The sequence below is a fragment of the Chelonoidis abingdonii genome, chromosome 3, assembly GCF_003597395.2.
Source record: "Chelonoidis abingdonii isolate Lonesome George chromosome 3, CheloAbing_2.0, whole genome shotgun sequence".
Taxonomy (NCBI): Eukaryota; Metazoa; Chordata; order Testudines; family Testudinidae; genus Chelonoidis; species Chelonoidis abingdonii.
Genome location: NC_133771.1, coordinates 102,574,364 through 102,596,295, shown reverse-complemented (window position 1 = coordinate 102,596,295; position 21,932 = coordinate 102,574,364). Strand labels below are relative to the sequence as shown.

General features: G+C 40.1%; 1 protein-coding gene across 4 annotated transcripts in view; it reads right to left on the bottom strand.

Annotated features, from left to right (window-relative positions):
- Window positions 1-21,932, bottom strand: part of LAMA2 (laminin subunit alpha 2) — a 490,975-nt gene that overhangs the window by 128,019 nt on the left and 341,024 nt on the right. For all 4 annotated transcript variants that reach the window (XM_075063935.1, XM_075063936.1, XM_075063937.1 and 1 more), the window contains 6 exons: window positions 21,511-21,747; window positions 19,784-19,927; window positions 14,472-14,651; window positions 13,379-13,567; window positions 13,153-13,286; window positions 7,949-8,066 (listed from right to left, as the gene is read on the bottom strand). In XM_075063935.1, coding sequence (XP_074920036.1) covers window positions 7,949-8,066; window positions 13,153-13,286; window positions 13,379-13,567; window positions 14,472-14,651; window positions 19,784-19,927; window positions 21,511-21,747 — 1,002 coding nt within the window. The remainder of the gene's footprint in view (window positions 1-7,948; window positions 8,067-13,152; window positions 13,287-13,378; window positions 13,568-14,471; window positions 14,652-19,783; window positions 19,928-21,510; window positions 21,748-21,932) is intronic.

Sequence of the window (21,932 nt, the reverse complement as noted above, 5' to 3'; positions counted from 1 at the left end):
AGCAGCTTTTACAAGTTGCCAGGCCTCCAGCTGTGTTAGAAACAATATACAGTACTTTACAAATAGCAGAACCAACAAAAATTGGAAACATTATTGCAAAATCCCTGGAACACTGCCCTAGCATCAGTCTTTTCATACTGCAGCTAGAGAGACCTTTCATTCACATGCAAAATACCCAGTCTTTCTCACTGTGCATCAAGCATCCTTCCCTTCATTTCTTGAGAAAGAGGTTTATTTCCAAAATAAAATTGTTGCATGGGCTACAAGGAGTAAGCAGGAGGATTCAGTTTCCCTTGTCCTTGGTGGGTTTTTCAGATTTGACAAGTTAATATGTGCTTGATGGAAAACAAGCAAATGTCCAATGATACTGAGCAAAAAATGTCTTCATGACTGCATTATTTATATCTGTATAATTTAAATACTATAAAAGTAAAGAATTAAAAATAATAAGAGCTCTAATAAAATTTATTCTTGATTTGTTTTTTTCCACTTGGTAATAAAATTCTGAGAGCCCACCAAAGATTGTGACCAAGCCGACATGCAAAATCAATCCCTTCATCTTCATTTCAAGATCAAACCCCTCATCTACATTATTATGTAAGTATATGAATGCGGATCTCTGAAAGCACACAGCTATGACAGTACAAAAAATCCTAACCAAAGCAGGATTGTTTTGGAGCTTCATCCCATTAGGAGAAAGTGTACATAGATAAGAGAAACTCTACAACCTCAACCCCCACAAACCCACCCCAAGGATCTTCTACATGCCTCTCAAGATAAACAAACAAAGGACTGCTTCAGACCCTTATATCAAGCAACAGCACTGTTACTGAAGGAATACTGGGTCTCAGAAACAATCCTGAAACCACTCACCACCCAGAGGACCAGTTTCCTCCAGGACACAACCAGCTTCCTCCAGAAACTCCACAACATTAACAACCTCCCTCAGAACACCATCCTTGCCATCATGGATGTCACCTCCCTGAACACCAACATCCCTCACCATGACGGCATTTCTGCTTGCCTCAGATATCTACAAGACAATGGACAAAGCTCAGAAATCCACTCCAAACACATTGCAAAACTCTTCCATTTCCTCCTCACTAAAACAACTTTACATTTAACAACAACACTTTGTCCAAACCATGGGAACAACCATGGGTTCCAGGATCACTTCCCAGTATGCCAACCTCTCCTTGGGCCACCTTGAGGACGAATTTCTGGACAAATGCAACACACATCCATCAATGATATTTTCATCCTCTGGACAAGCAACCCAAACTCCCTCATAAATTTTCACCACAACTTCAACGACCACTTCCCATCTATCAAACTCTCTTTAGAACACCTCCACACCAGTATCAAGTTCCTGGACACCTCCATCAGCTTTAACAATGGAATACTACAGACCACTATATGCAAGAAATCCACAGATCACCACATCTACCTATACAGATCCAGTAACCACCATAGACACTCTAAGAAATCTGTTATCTACAGCCAGGCACTGAGATACCACAGAAAATGCTCTGAAGTAAAAGTCCAGGATACATACCTAAACACACTTAAAGCAGCCTTCATCAAACAAGGACACGCCACCAAAGAAGTAAATCTCATCATAGAATGAGCCACCCAAATATTCCCAAAGAATCTGCTTCAGTACAGAAAACAAACCCCACTGACTGCACACTCCTAGTTATCACCTGTCACCCAACATCAAAACACATATAGGGTATCTGTTATGCTAGCAGACGCAGGTGCCATTTCATGCCAAGGCCTCTAAGTCTCACTGAAGACTGACAAAAGAATGGCTGAAAACCAGTGTGGCTCACCTGTGTGTTAGTGTTGTTAAAATAGGTATTAGATTTATAGCACTATATTTGGTGTTTGGACTTTATGAAATGCTTGTGAGTTGCTGGATGCATTAGTCTCACTTACAATATCTGTATCCCATGTTATAAGGTAATATTTAAGTGTTTGCTTTGTAACTATAAAAATGTGTGCTATGAAGCTGGAAGACCCCACCCACCCAGTCAGAGGAAAAGCATTACTGAGTCTGAAATACTAGTTTACCACAAGAGGTGCAGTCTCCTGTCCAACAAAAGAAGACCTATAGACACCAGACAGACCATTGTGGAACATCAGCAGACAGAAGACTTTGTTGATTGCTTCCCTCACACCCATGAAGAAGGGATGTGCACAAACCCTCATCTCATCACAGTTTGAACTCTGGGGGAAGGGAACAAAAATCCCTGACCCAAAGATTCTGTAACATTATGCTGCTTGGAATTTGGAGATGGCAATACTTCTACGCATAAACAAGGGATCCCCAAGATGCTTAGATATCAGTCCTCATCCTCAAAGGAAACCTGCACAACACTTTCAAAAGACAAGCCTGGGAGCTTAAACTCATAACTTTGCTAGACACTAAAAACCATGGATTGAACAAAGACTGGATTTATTATGGCTTATTACAACAACCTATAGCCAATAATAACCCCCCTCAGCTTCTTCCACTCTGCCCTTTCCTCCCTATGACTGGGGGGAGAGTAATTAAACTGTCCACTTTACCTTGAAAGGTCCCTTGAAACATGTGTTATCTATATATGCTAAACAAACTTTAGCAGTGACTCAGGCTATGTCTACACTACACACCTATATCGGTATAACTATGTCATTCAGGGGTGTGAACAATCCACACTCCTGAGCAACTTAGTTATACTGACTTAACCCCCCGACCCCCATGTAAACAGCACTGTGTCAACAGAAGAAGCTCCCCTGACAGCATAGTAGCGTCTTCACTAAAGTGCACATGAAGATAAGCCCTGAATAAGTTTCCCAGACTGGAAGAAGAGCTCTGTGTAAGCTTGAAAGCTTGTCTTTCACGAACAGAAATTGGTCTAATAAAAGATATTACCTCACCCACTTTGTCTCTCTAATATTCCAGGACTGATATGCCTACAACATCACTGCATACTGAATAGTGTTGTGATAGATGGTGTAAGGGACCATCTATCAAAAAGGCAGACTTGCCAGGTGGTAAGATAGAACAAAAAACAGTTTGAGGTTTGTGCCCTGGTTTCTGGCACTGTGCCCTGAGGTTGGCATCTATGTTCGTGAGCCACTCTAGAAAGCCTTACAGTATCATCAAACTATTACAACCCATACTTGAGGGACCATATCCTGAAAGAAATCTTTCCTGAACCCTTACTTCTGGTCTTCAAACAACCCCCCAACTTTGCCAAGCTAATCATCAGAAGAAAGCTCCCATAGACGAGGACAAACCAACTCATAGTGAGACCAGACCAGGCCAGAACAACAGATGCAAAACCTGCAAACCTATTTCCAGTGCTACAATGATCAGTACCTCCCATGACACATCTTTCAAGATTCATGGGTCCTACACATGCCTAGTGCACATGTGGTCTACCTCATTCACTGCATCAAATGCCCTAACAACATCTATGTGGGTGAAATCAGACAATTGCTATGCTCTCAAATGAACTCACACAGAAAAATGATAAGAGATAAAAACACCCTATCAGCTGAGGGCAAATGCTTTTGGGGGGGGGGGGGAGGAAGAAGGCGGGGTATAAAACAAACCTACTCCATATTTAACCTCTTAGTCCTCATCTTCAAAGAAAACCTGCACAAAACCTTAAAAGGACAAGCCTGGGAACTTAAATTCATAACTCTGCTGGACACTAAAATTCATGGACTTAACCAAGACATTGTTACAGCCCATTACAACAATCTGTAATGCACCCTGCTGCCTATTAACCCTCCATTCACCTATGACTGCAGAAGTGTTAATTGGCCACTTTATTTGAAGTGGTCTACAACCTCTCACGCTTAACAGTCTGTCCCATCATATATTCAGCTTGCACACTCTGGTTACAATCTCCAGACCTACAGAAGAGCTCTGTGAAGCTCGAAAGCTTGCCCCTTCCACCAACATAAGTTAGTTCAATAAAAGACATTACCTCACCTACCTTGGTCCTCATAGATAAGATATTCAGTTTTATAGTATAATGTACAACAGAACAGATCACCAAATACTATTAAGCGTGTCTTAATGAGGTCATATCCTACTCTTGATGAGGATTTAGGCTTTTCTGAAGAGGTGGGAGTTCTGCCTCCATTACATGGCAGTAAAATGGATGCAGAGTAAAACAGAAGGGAAACTGAAGTAGACTATGCAGCAGCTTTGCACTATCAAAAGTGGGATATTTGAGTGAAGTGTTAATTCACATGTGCTTGACTGTGTTTGTACAAAAGCCTGTAGCAGTATGTTAAGTTTATAATCATTGGTGTCCCATTCAAGAATCTAAGTAAGAGAGAAAGTAGAAACACAATTATTTTCTTTAAAGTCAGAAGTAAGTAATCTCAACTCACTTTTATTTTGGTTTAGAATATGTTAAAATCAGTGAAGCACAGAAACAGTCTATCTGCCTTTACCATGGCTTGTGAGGAATTCTAATTTAAAGGAATAATCTCAAGTGGAAGTAATTTTGCTCCTTACTATAGATTCTTAGTTTTTCCCCTCAAAAATGTCCTTGTCCAAAACAAACTGGTATAGTGGAACTCTTAACAAGTGCTGAGATCCCTTAGGATTAGGGTACAAATATGCAATTTTGGTAAGACTTCACCTAAGTTGAAACTCTAATTCATTTGTCTAATATGCTAGATGCATCCAACGAAGTGGGTATTCACACACGAAAGCTCATGCTCCAAAACGTCTGTTAGTCTATAAGGTGCCAAAGGAGTCTTTGCTGCTTTTACAGATCCAGACTAACACGGCTACCCCTCTGATACTTAATATGCTATTGACATTTTTCTCATCTGTATTGATTTGAAAATTATGAAATGACACAGAATATGGTTATAATATGAAGTAAATTATGAGGATGTTGAATGCATTTTCCACAACTATATCTGAAAGATACCAGCAAGTGCTTATCAGGAAAGGTCTCTTTTACCCTTATATTTTGGGCACGCACTTGAATACAAATTCTGGACACCAATGTCATCTCTGAAATATCGGAGGCAAAAATACTATATGCATAGCTCTTACAACTGCAATTTTGGGATATGGACTAAGCCAAGCAGTAGAAATGATTCCAGATGATAGGACAAGCTTTACTACTGATTAGCATGGGCTAAAAAGCAACTGGGTATCAGATTTTTCTCTTTTCCTACTGGAATAAGGGGGCTTAATCCTTTATAGAATATTCTATTAAAATATATATTGGGAGAGTATTAAAATTGCACAATTAAGCAGGAAATGGCAACTCTGTAACTTCAACCTTATCTCTCCTCCCCAGAAAGTGTGCATTATGATACTGTTCTAATTACATTACCACATATAAGAGCTGGGTGAATAATGGATTTTTTGGTTTGCTTGCAATTTGAAAAATTGAAAACAAGTTTTGGTTTGATTCAAAATGAAAACAAAATTTGCAGAGAATTGAAAAGTTGAAAGAATTTTGAGTCAGGTTTTTTTGAGTCAGTAAGGTTTCATTTTGACCAAATTCAAAAGAAAATTGTTTTGATTTTGGGCATTATGATGAAAGCTCAATTTTCAAAACTCAAAATACTTAATGAAATGGAACTTCTATCCTCTACACAGCTCTACTTTTGGGTGTTTGACTTTGAAACCTTAACAGTGTTCTTTTAATGAAGTTTTTTGGGGTGCAATAATACATAACTGTCTGGTGAAAAATTTCAAAGAAATTACTATCTGTTTGTGGACAAGTCATGAGCTGAAAATTAAGTGAAATTCACCAAATAACTACTGTGCATATTTGTTAGTCTATAGTTTGTTCATGACTCATGGTGAATAATTAATATTCAAAATTCAAGCTGTTTTTATTGAAGCCAAAGGCTACTTATTGTTTCTATTACCTAACTGGATGAATGCATCACTTAGATTAATTTTTTCAATATGAATCTGCACAGGTATAAATTCAAAAGTCACTACAGGGAAAGGTTTTGTAATATCCACTTAAAAATCTTGGTTTTGGGGGAACACTCATGCCTATAAATGCATTTGAGACAATTTTTTTAAAATACAAGCAGAAGGGATGTGAATGAACTTAAAAGGAATTTGTTTTAAAGCATTCAAAAGTCACTGACAATATTTGGCTGCATCCACCCAGCTACAGTGATAAATAAGAATGTGTGATATTCTGTCAGTTCATAGCTATTTTGCCAAGTACTTAACTTCAAATTCATTGCAGAGAACTGGCCAAGAAAATGCCAAGCCAGTGGCAGTATTTGAGCATTCTAAGAAATAGTCATGAAGGGATATTTGTAAGCTAGCCTCCAGAAGCGAGTGATAGCACGCCCACCAAGGTATTGCTAATACAGTAGAATCTCAGAGTTATGGACACCTTGGGAATGGAGGCTGTACATAACTCTGAATTGATCTGTAACTCTGAACAAGATGCTATGGACTTCAGCCACAGTAGGGATGGGGCTGCAGCCACAGGGTGAGGGGGGGTGTGTGTGCGTGTGCGCGCGCGCATGTGTGTGTGTCAGGGCTCCGGGTGGGAGGGTACTGAGCTTCTGACCCTCGAGACACCTAGGGGCGCTGAGGGCTTCTGCCTCGTGGGAGCATCAGAGATCAGGGCTTTAGACCTGGGGGGAGCGCTGGGGTTCAGGGCTTCAGCCCTGAGGCTCCATTCCCAGTTTCAGCCTCACAGTGGGCACTGGGGCTCAGGGCTTCAGTCCTGCAGCTCCATTCCTGGCTTCTGCCCTGCAGCAGGCACTGAGGCTCCCCAGAGCTCCACTCCCAGTTTTAGCCAGGGATGGGGGACAGGGCTCGGGGCTTTAGCTATGGAGGAACCGCTCAGACTGAAACTGGCGCTCCCCTTGTAGCTAAAGCCATGAGCCCCAGTGCCCCCCCATGGGGCTTAAGCCAAGAACTGAGCTGCGGGGCTGAAGCCCCAAGCACCAGCACTCCCGTGGGGCTGAAGCCAGGAACTGAACTGCAGGGCTGAAGCCCCAAGCTCCAAGGCTCCCCCAGTCTAAAGCTCTGAGCCCTGGTGCTCCCAAGAGTCAGAATCTGAGGCCACCACCCCCACCTGAAGCCCTGGACCCCACTGCAGCTGCAGCCGTAACCCCCCGTGGCCGAAGCCCTAAACCCCAGAGGTAAAGCCCGAGGCAGTACAGTATTTGCTGGGGAGAGGGTTGGTCTCCACTGCTGCCTGACTGATCGCTTTCAGTTCCACATGGTATCTGGTTGATTGGTAAGTCTGTGACTCTGGTGTTCATATCTTTGAGGCTCTACTGTATAAACCTCACCTTTTTCAACAAGTTTCAATGACTTCCATTGCTCACACAATTAGGTGCTGAGGCTTTGATCCAGCAAAGTTTAATGTGCTTAACTTTAAGCACATGAATAATTCCAATGATTTCAATGGGACTACTCATCTGCTTAAAGTTAAATAAGTGCTTAAAGCAGGGATCGGCAACCTTTCAGAAGCGGTGTGCTGAGTCTTTATTTATTCACTCTGATTTAAGGTTTTCGTGCCAATCATACATTTTAACATTTTTAGAAGGTCTCTCTCTATAAGTATATAATATATAACTAAAGTATTCTTGTATATAAAGTAAATAAGGTTTTTAAAATGTTTAAGAAACTTCATTTTAAATTAAATTAAAATGCAGAGTCCCTCCGACCGGAGGCCAGGACCTGGGCAGTGTGAGTGCCACTGAAAATTAGCTCAAGTGCCACCTTCGGCACGCATGCAATAGGTTGCCTATCCCTGGCTTAAAGGCTTTGAATGATGGGGACCTGGGAGAGAAAGAACAGAGGGAATAAAATCAAGGGAGAATGGGCGGTTTAGTTAAGCATAGTTATTATTTGAAACTCTTCTCATACCATTACTCATGAAAGACGAATACAGAGTAAAGACATTTAATGAAGGTTAACCAAAAACTGTACCTCACATGACAAGCCAGAATAGCCCACTGGGCAGTCACATTTCTCAATCAAGTGAGCACGACGACTCATTCCAGACACATTGCCTTCTTCAGCAACTTCCATCGATATCTCAGAAATTCTGGAAAACACAAACCAGCAAACAAAGTTTATCAACTCCATAAAGCACTGTTTCAATGCAGGTTCAAAGTCAGCCAGTACAGGAGAAAAAAGCTTCATTTGGCAGTCTTGAACCCTCTTGGCCTCATCGACATGAGACAAAAACTGCTCTATTTTTGCCTATGTATGAAAGAAACTTCAAACCCAACATACCCTCAATCTGATTTTCCATTTCTACCCTGCAGTTTAACTAACTTGCCTACTCTTCTTACTTCCATCTCCTCTTTTCTATTTGCAGCCAAAATACTAACAAAAGCCCATATCTGATTCCTCATTTGAACGGATCAGTAAGAAATTGATGTTTCACACTAAACCTGGATCCAGTTTACAATTCATAGGAGTGCAATGATAACTTTATTCACTAAATATGCTTCTAATGAGGCATTTTAAAAATAAAATGTATCCCCAGCAACTAAAGCAAGCTAACAAGCTATAAAACAGACTTCAAAGACATTGGACAGTTAATTGCCTTTTAGCAGCAATTTTAAGACCTTAGCCAGAATCCATTTTTTCCCCCTCAGAATCACAAGGATAGATAAGTAAAATGTTTAAAACAAAGAAATACATAGAAGTTGGTTAATGTCAGTTCATGTCAGGACTGCCAACTCTTTCCCTCCCCAAATGTCCACTTGATTATATTAATACCTTATGCCTTCATCTCCCAACTATCCTCCCCACATACACTGAACAGACAAAATGATTCTAAAGGGCATCAAATGAAGCATGGACAATGACAGTAGAAGACATTTCTAAAGCATTAGTTTATCCCAGGGGACTGCAAAATTGTTGCTTTGCCGAAAGGAGGTATTTTAGCCCTCTCATTCTTTTTTTTGTTTAAATGAATACTAAACTGTGAAAACACTTGTTCTTTAATAAGCAAAAAATTTAGAGCAAGCCATGTATATTTTAAAGTTTCCAAAAATAATTCCAAATCTAACCAAGGAGAGGAAATTTCTTTCTCTTCTATCAGTGAATATGAATACTTATAATAAGAGTTAAATCAAAATAAAGAAGCTAATCCAGCCAGAAATTATTTATTAAATATCTGTGTGTAGGTGTTAGTACAAAGGAACTTATGGAAATAATTAGCTCCTGTTCATACTCCCAAATGACACAACTCACAGATTTTCCCCCCGCTTCCCCATTTCCCCATTTATACTGATCTGTTTGTCTAGACACATCTATTGCACCTGTCGTCTTGGTATATAGTCACCAACACCAGGAAGACCATAAGCAAATCTAGGGTGAAATCCTGACCCATTCAAATCAATGTGAGTTTTGCAATTGACTTCAATGGGATCCGGAGTTCACCACGAATATCTTGAGTAAATGCAATGTCCTAAGTGACAGCAGCACTCTCCAGCGCATATACCTTTGTCCCTACTTGAGAAGGAGGGTGTCATAAACAGATAGTAGGAGTTAATAGAACAGAAGTACTTTATATCTCTTTTGACTGTAAAGGGTTAATAAGTTCAGTGAGCTGGCATGTCCCACCTGACCAGGACCAATCAGGAGACAGGATATCTTCAAATCTTGAGGGAGGAAAGTTTTTGTGTGTGTTGTAGTTTTTGGTTTGTTCACTCTGGGGGCTCAGAGGAACCAGACGTGCAACCAGGTTTCTCTCCAATCTCCCTGACTGGAGAGAAAGACAGTTCTTACAGATCAAATAGTAAAGTACTAGGTAGATGGCGAGTTAGGCTTCGTGTTGTTTTCTTATTTGCAAATATGTATTGGCTGGAGGATTCAATTGTATTTTTGGTGAAAGGATTTAATTTGCACTTGTAATATCTAGCTGGAGGTGTAATTCCCAGTGTCTATAGCTGGAAAGACCTGTACTATTCCATTTTAAATTTACAAAGATAATTTGTTACTGTTTCTTCTTTAATTAAATTTTTCTTATTAAGAACCTGATTTGTTTTATTCTGGTGTGAGACCCAGGGGACAGGGTCTGGTGGGAAAAAGAAGGGAAGGGGAGAGAGAGGCTAATTTCTCTCTGTGTCAGGATTACTCTCTCTCTCAGAAGAGCTGGGAAGGGGAAAGAGAAGGAGGGGGGAAGGTGAATTTTCCTCTCTGTTTAAGATTCAAGAGTTTGAATCCAAGTGATCTTCCACGGTAACCCAGGGAGGGGAAGCCTGGGAGAGGCAACGGTGGGGGAAAGGGTTTACTTTCCTTGTGGTAAGATCCAGAGGGTCTGGGTCTTGGGGTTCCCCGGGCAAGGTCTTGGGGGGACCAGAGTGTACCAGGGACTGGAATTCCTGGTTGGTGGCAGCGCTACAGGTTCTAAGCTGGTAATTGAGCTTAGAGAAATTCATGCTGGTACCCCATCTTTTGGACACTAAGGTTCAGGGTGGGGAATTATACCATGACAGAGGGTCATCTGGAATCGAGAGTTAGAAAAAGGAGGAGACAAAAAATATGGACTGCAAAATAAATACGGTCCAAAATTATTGTTTTTGCATGGAGTGTCAACACAAGCTTGAATGGAACTCTCTGTACATTTAATATAAAAACAGAGTGGAATCTGCTTCCTCATCATCTTCAAGATACAGGACATGCCTACACTGCAATCTATGGTATGATGTGAGCACAGCAAAAAATAGCTGTGTACATGAAGGGATGGCCTTTAGAATGGGCTAGCAATGCAAGTATGAATCCAAGGTCCCTGTCATGCCTATACAGCCCGCACTGAAGTCTTTAGACTGCAGTGTAGTCGTAAACCAGAGGTAATGCTCTGTGTACGGCACAAACTATATACTGTCCCAGAGCTGAATTTACATAACAATATACTTTGGGACCACAAAGCTACTTGTTGTCTGGGTAAAAGCGCTACTTAAGGTATGTTAGGTTCAGTTGCTTCCTGAAGCATGTCTAACGAGAACCAGTCTAACCACTGCTACCTGATCAGCATCTAGCATTCTGAAACAATTAACAGTAAAATTGAAAGCATACTTCCAGTCCAAACCAATTTATTGTCAAAATCCAATTGCCTGAAAAGCAAAACAAAATCTAATTTGAATCTATGGAAGAAATATTTCAATTTTGAGTGGTGAATGTGAAAAAGGAGAACAAAATGAATACAGTAGGAGAAAAATGTTTACCTTAAATTTTTAGTAGAAACCTCTAAATAACTCTCCTTAATAGCACAGCTTTCTTGGAAAAACAATTATAAATTATTTGGCTAATATAGGGCTAACATTGGAATTAAGCTATTTTACATTTGGGTCTGGTTCAAATTTTCATTGACAGTGTTTTTCTACAGTATATCAGTCATCTGCAACTCTGCTTTTTCAAACATTTGAGTTGAAAGAATTTTCATGTTAGAATTAAAGAACTATTAACTCCTCATTGTACACTTTGAAAAACATTGACAGCAGTCCTTTGTAATATTTTTTTCTATAACTCTCTTCCCTCTAATGGCAACTGGATGAGAAGAAAAGCTTTGCTTGTTCAGAGTTAGCCTCCAATTCAGGAAAGCATCCAGGACACAACTAAAGCACATGCTTAACTTTAAGTCACTGGACTTAAGTACATGTTCAAAGGTAAACATGTACTTAAGGGCTGTTCTGAATAGGGATGGACTTAAGTCTGTGGTTTAACTTCTCTCCTGAATCCACGTCTGTAGTTCTTAGGCTAATCTCCCAATGACTTCTAAGGACTTTTCGGGATTGATTCTGCTGTTCTTATTCAAATGAAATTTCCTCTGAAATCAATAGGCATTTTGTTTGAATATCAATTGCAGGGGTTTGCCTGCTAATTCTCCACCTAATGTCTCAAATATCATGGTGATGAGCATTATATAAATGCCTAGACAGATATCATAAAACTTTACTGTGACAATCAGCTCCACATCAGTTGTGATATCATACACAGGTGGAGAGGTACCAGAAGGGGGAAGGATTAACTCTTTAGCAAGTCCTGCTGCTATATAAAAGGCTATACTCTGTAATGTGACTCTGTAAAATTGCACATTGGTTTTGTAACTGCTATCCCTGCAAACACACCCTGAAATTTGAAAGTCGATTTCTCGTCTCCTGATTTACACATCATCATGGGTAGCCTAGATCCAATCAAGGTGCATTATGCTTTGGTGTAGCTAGCTTTGAATAAGGTGTCCCTCTCTGTACACCTCAGCACAAAGATTCTGAAAATGGAAATCATATAGCAATTTTTCTTATGATGCACGAGCCAGGATAGAGTTCACCTCATTCTCCATATTTGAGCTGGGCTCTGTATTGCTAACAGTGATTGATATAAGTAGATGGAATATTTTTCCAGAGCAAAGAGAATGCTTTTCAAAGTTTCCCATGAAAAATCATAATTGCTTTCCCACTCCTCTAAACTGAAGTTTCCCTGTGCACATCACACAATATTGTAAACTGAACATGCCAAAAATAGACAATCTGAAATGACTGTGACACCTGCAGCTGCAGGGGACATCCAAGTTTTGGAGAATGGTTGGTTAGTTCCTTTAAAATTACTTACAAAATTAATAATTAATAATAAATAGCAACCATCTGCTTCTATCACTTCTAGGGCATTGCTACTAGTCTCCCATGTCTCTGTTACACAAATATTGCAAAGTTACACATCTTTTTAGTTCTACCACCATAGTAGTACCTTCTTGAAATTCTATATCTAGATAGAGATATTTGTAGCCTATTACTTTTATCTGCCTCTACTATATTGGCATAAGTGTCATTTTAAGTGGGCACTATTTGAATCACTAATCATTTATTCACTACTGATTGCCAAGAGACAAATATTTCACAGGCCAAAATTCATATTTATATAATAGCATAATATTTGCATAGCATTCAAATCTGTTTACAAACTATATTTTTTGTTTTTTTCTTGGCTTTGGAATACTGAGAATACAAGTCTCATTTGGCTACAATACTTATGGTTTTCTCTTAACACAGTGCCTTTCTCCAACTTCTCCAGCTTTACGTCCCACTGATTTTGTGCCTGGATTAAAAATTCAGTTTGAAGTCTCAAGTGAATTAGCTGGGATGACTGCAGTATTTCAGGCTATTGCATGAAATTGTTACCTGCTTTGTCTCATGATACTGCCATGAGAAGCCTTAATAAGAATGTAATGAACGTTGTACAGCACATCCATGAAGTCCTCACGTGTCACAGTACTACTAATTCTTGGGTCATCACCATGATATCTCCATTCATGCTGAAGGAAACAGTAAGACAAAAGCCAGTCAGTTAATGGTATCAACAGAACCAAGGGTTAACATTCTGAAACAGAACAGACTAAAACATTACCTCTGTCATCTCTAGCTCATGTCTTGTCAGCTGACCAATCAAAGGGGCAGCCATATGTCGGATGATAGTTCTAGTACTTGTGGGAGGCCCACCTCTGATGATGACCTGGGGATTATAGGTAGCAAAACCCGTCTCTTCGCGTGCTTCAAAGTAGATAGCATATTTCAGTTTCCCTCCATAGGCAGTCAGCTAACAAAGCAAACAGAGATACCAGTTACAGTTAGCTACAAATATGTCTCTGCACATACATGATGGATATGTAAGTATTACAAATGGATGAATAGATACATGAGAGCGTGTGTGTGTGTTTGTGTGTGTGTGTGTATACAGAGGCATATGCTACTTGGAATACAGGGAGATCAAGGATTGTGCACAGACATACATGAAGGTAATCTGTTTCTGCAGAACCGTAAAAACAAATGTCCCTCTTTGTGAGAGTCTGTGGGAATATCAACTTTCCCATGAGCCCAATCAGGGGACTTCAAAATGCAACACACAATAGAGCCACAGAGGTGCAAAAGGCCCAGAGAGAAGACTGTTTCAAACATTTTCAACAAACTGTGTCTACACAAGACATACGAAGCTTGTGTAACATTTCTGTCAGATTGGGAGAGGCAGGGAGTCAACAGAGTGAAATATTAACTTAATACAATCCTTCTGTTTTTTTTAAATAGTAGTTTTGTGAAAAGCTCCATCTTCTGCAAATAAATAAAATCACAAGCTAAAATCTGGAATTCCTGACAGATCTGTTGGCTATCATTGCCTGCCCTGGACAATAAAATTCCCATTAGTAGCATATTTCTTATATATTTGTATGATTAAATATCATACAAGTTTAAGTTAGTATTGATAGTTTAAGATAGTAAGTTAAGTTAAGTTTAAGATAGTATTGATGTTACGGGATTCCAAGTTTTGATGATAATTAATAGAATTTCCTATTATTTTTGTGACAATTTTGCCATGACAAATGGTAATGACAAAAATATTTATTCTTTGCAAGCACCTTCCAATTTGCTGTGATTTTCCCAATAGAGGAATCAGAAGCATTTCTAAAATGTCAATTTTTATCAGAATTCAAAGGAATCATCTTTACCTTTCGGCCTTCAAACTGCTCTGGAAGTTTCCAGTAAATAGGTTCTGATTGGAGATCTTGCATCACCAGTTCAATGTTAGCTACTATCTCTGGATGTTGGAATACAACCCCTCTGGTAGTACTGTCCTGAAGGTTTTCATCTACCAGTGGCAGAACCATCTGTTCCGGCTTCAAGGTCAGCTGCACATATTAAAGGGATTAAAAAGAAAAAACAAACAGTTTATTTTTTCAAGCTTTTTTCATGTAGGCGAAGTCTTGTTATTCTTTTACTTTTTATTCTCTTAAAAACTGGTTGTACATACTTTCACACTAGATTGTGGAGCCTTTAGTCATGTGAGTAGTCCCTCTAAATAGAACTATTTGAGCAAATTTTGCGCACTGTAAGAGTTCCGGCATCTAGCCCTTTGCGTTTAGTGCTCATGAAAGCGAGGAAAAAGCAGCACTGGCTAGAGCCAAATACAGTGTGATATGAGCAAGTATCTGCAAGCTCTTCACAGACCTCTGCCAATGCAGCTTGTTCATAAGACTTTTATATGTCTGTTATGTCAGTCCTGGGCCACACCTCTGTTCAAAGTTTGAGAATCTTATATTAAGATGAAACATATCTCTTATTTTCACTTGAGATCTAGACCTACAGGGAAGACAGGAGTAATATAGGCATTTTTGTTACACTTATGGTCACCGGGCAGCCAATGTGAGAATAACTATTTACTGTTAGAAGCTCTAAGGCTGTACTGAGCATGTTCCACTGAGTTGGAGGGATGTGAGGATTTTTTTCTAAGATGGAGACTGATTAGTTGTCTGTGTGGTCCTGTTACACAATAAAATATTTCCTTTTTCAGTTCTAATTGCTACAGTCAAACTCTTTAGTTCATTATAAAAGCATAAAAGAAAAAGCAGGTATTGTCTTCTGATGCCTTATCATATGGAATGGAAGGGGTACTAGTCCACTGAATATGAGATGGGTATGAGCATCCAATTAGTTATGCAACAAGGTCACTAACTCCAGCAGAATTTTTTCCCCAAACCAGAATAAGAAGGGCTAGCAGTAGTCTTTGGGGTGTAAAGAAGTTTCACTCTTACCTATATGGCAGGCATTTTGTTATACCCAGACCATAAACCTCAGAAAGATATGTTTGGTGAACACAAACCTGTACTCCCGATAGCATCTGCCAGAATTCAGAGATGGGCTCTCACCTTATCAGCTTATGATTATGAATTTGATTATAAACCTGGAAAAGCATTGAGATGCTCTGAGTAGACTTCCTTTACCAGATAGCCAGCCCAGAGTACCTCAACCTACAGGAACCATTCTCTTTATTGAGGCAGCACAGATAAAAAGAGAGAGACCCATTATTGTCACGAGTGCAGAGAATGGTTACAACTGGCTGGACAGAGAGAGTAAGCACAGAGCTCCAATATTACTACTCTCTAAAGGATTCTTTAAGTGTTCAGGTTGGGTGTTTATTATTAGAGTCCTGAGTGATCATACCTCCAGTAAGTACATCAGTGGTACTGAAGTTGTTACATGAAGCACATCCTGGCATTGTTCACATGAAGGGGGTCACGTTCAGTTGTGTGTGGTGCCCGGGAATGGCTCAGAAAATCGAGACTGTTGGCATACCACACACTGTTGCACAATCTAGCTGCCATGCGCCACTGAAAGTTCCTTTGCACTCATGGGGGTGGCTTCAGTGATCCTAGGTGAGACTTCACGTAGACTATGCTGGTTCATTTATGGAGAAAATGTTTTTAACAATAATTGATGTTCATTCAAAATGGACTGAAGCATACGTAATTCCCTCCTCCACAGCTGAGGCTACACTTGATAACTTTGACTTACATTTTCTATTTTCAGATTGCTTGAGACTGTGATGAGTTACAATGCTCCCCAGCTCACTAGTGTTGTATTTCAGGAATTTATGGGAGAAGGGAGGGAACAGCATCAAATACAGTAGAACTGCACCAAACACCCCTCCTCAAACGATCTAGTAGAATGGGCTGTCCATATCATAAAAGAAGGAATGCAGAAGATGACATAAAAGCCAAACTGGCCAGTCTTCTTTTCAACTATTGCATGATGTCACTAGCCAAAAAAGGAAAGTCACATGCAGAAACTCTTAATGGGAAGGAAACTAAGAACTCATTTGGACACTCTATACTGTTAAAGCTGCTAAGATGAAGGAAAATCAGGCAGCACAAAAGTTTTGATATGATGTCTGAGCGTCACCAAGAACATTAGGTGCACATAATACAATATATGGTCTTATGGCACGAACTGGTTATCTGTTCGCGTCACAGAACATGCAAAACCACTTTCTTGGGTAACTGAGTTATCAGATGGGAGGCACATTCATACATATCACAATCATGTTCATCTGCAGTACCATGAAGAGTCACCAGTAAATAATTCTCCTTTGGATATTGATGGAGGAAGGACTGTGGCGGCGGTGGAGCATCCGCCAAAATGCTGCCGAATTTCAGCGGCATTTTGGTGGCGACGCCTCTCGATGATGCCTCTTGTCAGTGACAAGTGGCGTCATCGAGAGGCGTCACCGCCAAAATTTGGCGGCATTTTGGCAGATGCTCGGCTGCCAGCTAGGACGCGGGTGCATTAGGGCGCGTTGGGGACCCCTGGACCAATCAATTGCTACATCCAGAAATAGTGAAATTGCTGTGGACCTTATATCAACCACTAGAGAAGACTTGGATATTAAGTCTGCAGAGATGGTTATATTATCAGAAAGTCCTTCTGCACCTGCTACTGATCAAGGATCCCAGGTGTTTCCATTGCACAGTTCCAGAAAATCTCCCAAACCTAGAGACAGACTGGACTTATATTAGTAAGGTGTAGGTCTGGCTTGACATGAGTAATGGACATGGATGAGGACTCATTTCTTGGGAGATGCAATTAAGGAGGTAAATGGATCAGCAGGCTGGAAACAGAATGTCTGTTCTAACTAAGATAAGGGGGAACACCCAGGGAACCATTTACAGTGGTCAAGATAACAATGGGTACGATATCCCTGAAATATAAGATGAGGTAAGGAATAAGTTGTGCATGGACAGTGTGTGGACAGAGCATGCTGCACAGGGATTGGTCCCTACAAAGTGACCACGCCAACCCAAACCTTGTGATGCAATGCATAGTAAACGTAATGTCATGTGTAAATGTAATAAAGGAAGAGGTTTGCTGTGTAACGTTGGATGTGAGGTCTGACCCACCTCCATCCATCTATGTTTGAGTCTGATCAACTCACTGTAGCTTTCCTGTATGCCAAATAAAAGAACCCGAGTAACGAAACTGAATCCTTGGGGAACCAAGTGGAAGGGGTTTCAGGGGAGCCCAAAGGTAAGGGAATTATGCTAGAGATGGCAGAAAAATCCCTTGCACTTGCCTGAGGTTGAGGTAGTGAACCCAGCCAGTTAGTCAGGATGTTTTGTTTTGCTGTTGCAGTGTTAATGTTCTATGTGTATTATTACTAATGATTAAGAGGGAAAGGAGTGTAATGTTTTAGGTATTTTTGTTATGATTGGTGAAACCTAGTGGCCAGTGTGAGAATACATATTTACTCTTGGCAGCCCTAAGGCTGTTCTGAGCATGCTTCAGCAGGTTTAAGGTGGGAAGGGGGAGTGGGAATGAGGAAGTTTTTCCAAGATGTAGGCTGATTAATTGTCTATGTGAACCTGTACCACAATAAAAATAATCTCCTTTTCCAGTTCTAATCTGTTTTGGGTCTCAGGCAAGTGTATGAACTTTTGTACTGCGCAGCCCCACTTGCATCTCCTTCATTTAAATTCAAAGTACTGTATTCTCAAATACACTAAAAACTGTGTGGGCCCAAAAGTCACACTGATTGAATAATGTAATGGTATTCTACAACTATTTAGATGTTAGCAACCTCACTGAAAGAAAATCAGTAATATGCCAGCCAAATTACTGCTGTGGTCAAAAAAAAAACAGGAATAACTTCTGCCCAGAATTACCGAGATTGTTCATAGAAAGCATGCGACAAGCTGGACAAACACAGAGAGAACAATAAAATAAAAAGCAGAACTGCAGACAACATAATGCTAAGGAGTCAGGAACAACAATTAAGCTAATGAAAAATCACATCTGGGTTTCACAAGATGCCATTTGGGCACTGAGGAAGAGGAGAGGTCCAGCATGGTATTCAATTATTGTGCTGATTGTATTCTCAGGAGCTGCTGTGCAGTGACAGGACACAGAAGCATTCTTTCCATCTACCAACTTCAAAGTCATGTTCCTGGAGGTGGGTCTTGCCACCTTTCACCAAGTACATCAGCCAGCAAGAAAGTGGTTTACACAAGTGAACTACATTAAAGATTTTCATCAGTCACATGAAGTTTGTGAATTGGTGGCTTTTCAAATGGCAATGACTCTGTTTTGAGATAGACTGGAGTATTCAAAACTATAAAGGCCTACGTAGCCTACAATGTGAATCTGCAAAGTCCTGTTTAAATCTCAGAATTCAAAGAAGGGCAAATAAAGAAAAGGGAACAGCTTTAAATAATGCTTCAGCTTTATACCATTATGTAAAGACCAAAACAAAGTTTGCAAAAGGATTGATGCTTTCATTAGCTCTGTGGCATGACTGGTTTTATCACCTTCCTTCAACCCAACCCATGTTGGATGATAAAGCTGCATCCACACAGCTCATCTGGAATCTCTCTCCATCTACCAGGAGGAAGAAAAAGTGCTAGAGATGAACAGCGGACTTCAGTCACCAGGACTGTCAATCCAGCATGGGATCTGTGGTACCCCTCTCTTCTGAGGGGACAGGTCTTTTGTTGTTCAAGTGGGCTCCACCCACCAACCCAGGATTTAAATAGATTAGCATCTGTCAGAAGAACGACTTTAAAAAAATTTATAAGGGGAAAAATGAGAAGTTAATCAAATCAAATTGACATATTTAACAACAAGCAACAATGACCCTGGTATACGGTTAGGGAAACTGTGCAACAAGTTCAGATTCTCATCTCTGTGTCAGTGCTCTGTTGCACTGGATTGTCACAGTACAATTTTCCCACACTTGAGTACACTGCTTTTTACTGGGTTTTAATAGCTTTACTTTGGCTTGACATCTATTACACTATCAAACAATTTTTTTTTAATGCCTTGACCCTGATTGTCTAATGGAACATGCTCCTCTCTCTACTTCTCAAAGTACTCAGGGGAAAAGATTGCTTAAACGTGTTGCCATTTCCTAGCTACTTCTCTATGCCTGACTAAAAGAAGCCAGCAGGAAACAACATTGTCACATTACACGGCTCAGCAGTTCCCTACTCACCCACATGCGGATCAGCTCCTTTGCCTCACTGCACTGAGTAGTCAGGCCAAAGCAATAGCAGCTGTTGCAGCCAAGTGGGTTTTTGGCATAGAGTCCAAACATTCCAGACCTGCACCTGTCACAACGGACACCTTCCACGTTAACCTGCAAGAGAAAGAGCATGGGGAAAAGCTTTATTTAGGCACACCAAAAAACAAAACCAACCCCCTGCCCCACATCCTACGCACAATAAAGGGGTTTGGATGAGAACAGTAGATTTAAGGAAAAATTTAAGGCTTAAGGTTTTCAGACTCCAATCACACATATCTCATTCCTCTATCCACTAGATAAGCATGGGCAGAGGATACTGGCTCCATGTTGGTAGAGGTACTTGTAGGAAAACAAATTGCACTTTTGATATGGAGTGCTTAACAGCTTATTGATAAAATCAGTGAAATTATGCCCTCCAAAATTGATGGGTTAATCAAACCTTTTGTCTGCTATGAGTTTATCTTGACACGTCAGAATAATTAAGGTATGGTACTAACTGTACTAGCTGAGGAATTTATTTTTATAGAAATATCAAGGGTGGAAAAATGTTCCCACTTTCTTTCTTCATCTGATTGTTTTTCTGCATCATTGAACAATATTTAAAGGGCTGAAATGTGTAGCTATTCACTGTTGTAATGTCAATACTTTTAATTCCACTACGCCATTATTCCCAATAAAGAAAGCTAGACTGTGTAGCACTGGATGTACCCAACATTTACACTGAGCCTTTTTGAAAGGATTTTTATACCAATTCTGTGGCATTTTAACACTCACAGGCAATATTAAAGAGCTGAATATTTTATTTAAAGAACAAAGTCAACATAAAACATGCCAGGAAAAAAAAATCTCTATTTCTATTACTAACACCAAATCAGAGTTTTAAAATTGAAAGAATACTGACTATCTAATTTCATTTACATCATTTGTTTAACTTTTTTTCTATCAGCCTTAAATGGTCAATGTCACTGCTTTTGCTCCTACTCAGTTACGGTTTCTGGTTCTTATACAGGAGCTCCATGCTGTTGTGTTTAGATTCACAATGATGCCAGGATCACATAAATTAAAACAACTGCTTTCATCAAAATTTTAAAAACCAGCTAACCAGAGAAAACATTTCTTTATAAGGCTCTGTAAAAACCCCTTTCTCCCTTTGGGAGCTATACTTTAGGCTTAAAATGTGTCAACCAATGTCCATTTGGTAAAAGAATTATCAAGCAATAATAGTAATTTCAGCTCCATCGTCCTTAATTACTAGCTCTCTACTCTCGCTACACGTCTGGATGTTGAAACAGAATGAAGGATCCTAAAATGGAGTCACTCCGATGAGATGAGTATTAATGTGACAGATTCTATAGCCCTTACTGAACAAAGCTCCCATTGAAGTCAATGTCCCAGTAAGGATTCATTAAGGACTATGGGATATGGCCCAAATGTTACTATCACCCAAAAAGTCACTCTAGTTTGCTACGGAGCTGGTTCTGTGCACTGAATATGGTCATCATGGTAACAGTTCTGTAAGGTCAGGAAGACAAACATAAAATAAGAAAAAAAAATCTATGTTGAGGCCACATTTGGGAACGTGCTTTATTAAACATTAGTAGATGAAAGAGCAACATAATGTAACACTTAACTCCCATTAACTTTGAAGCAGGTTCCAATGGCATCATTAAGTCAGCATGCATACCTCATTGCCTTACCTTGCAGCTACATTGCCCTGTACCATCAACACATGAACATTGTTCCGTCTCTGCATCACAAGTCTGAGGATCAGTCCCTGCCAGCAAGCAGTCACAGGGAATGCACTGTGGGTACTTCCAATATCCCGGTCTGCACTGCGTGCATTTGTCCCCAGAGAATTTAGGGTGGCAGGAGCAGCACCCTGTATCTAGGTTACACTGGAAACTGAGGGATCCAACCATACTGCAGTCACAGGCCTATAAAGAAGACAGACACCACAATAGATTTTAATCACATTTCTTGTAGGAAGTCTTGTCATTTGCAGCCATAGACGAACACAGGTTCCTTGGGAGTTTGTATACATGAATGTATTTCCAGTGTTAACAGTAGTGCATCTGTATCAGAAGGCCACAATCTAGTTTGGGTAAGGGAGGGGCCAAGA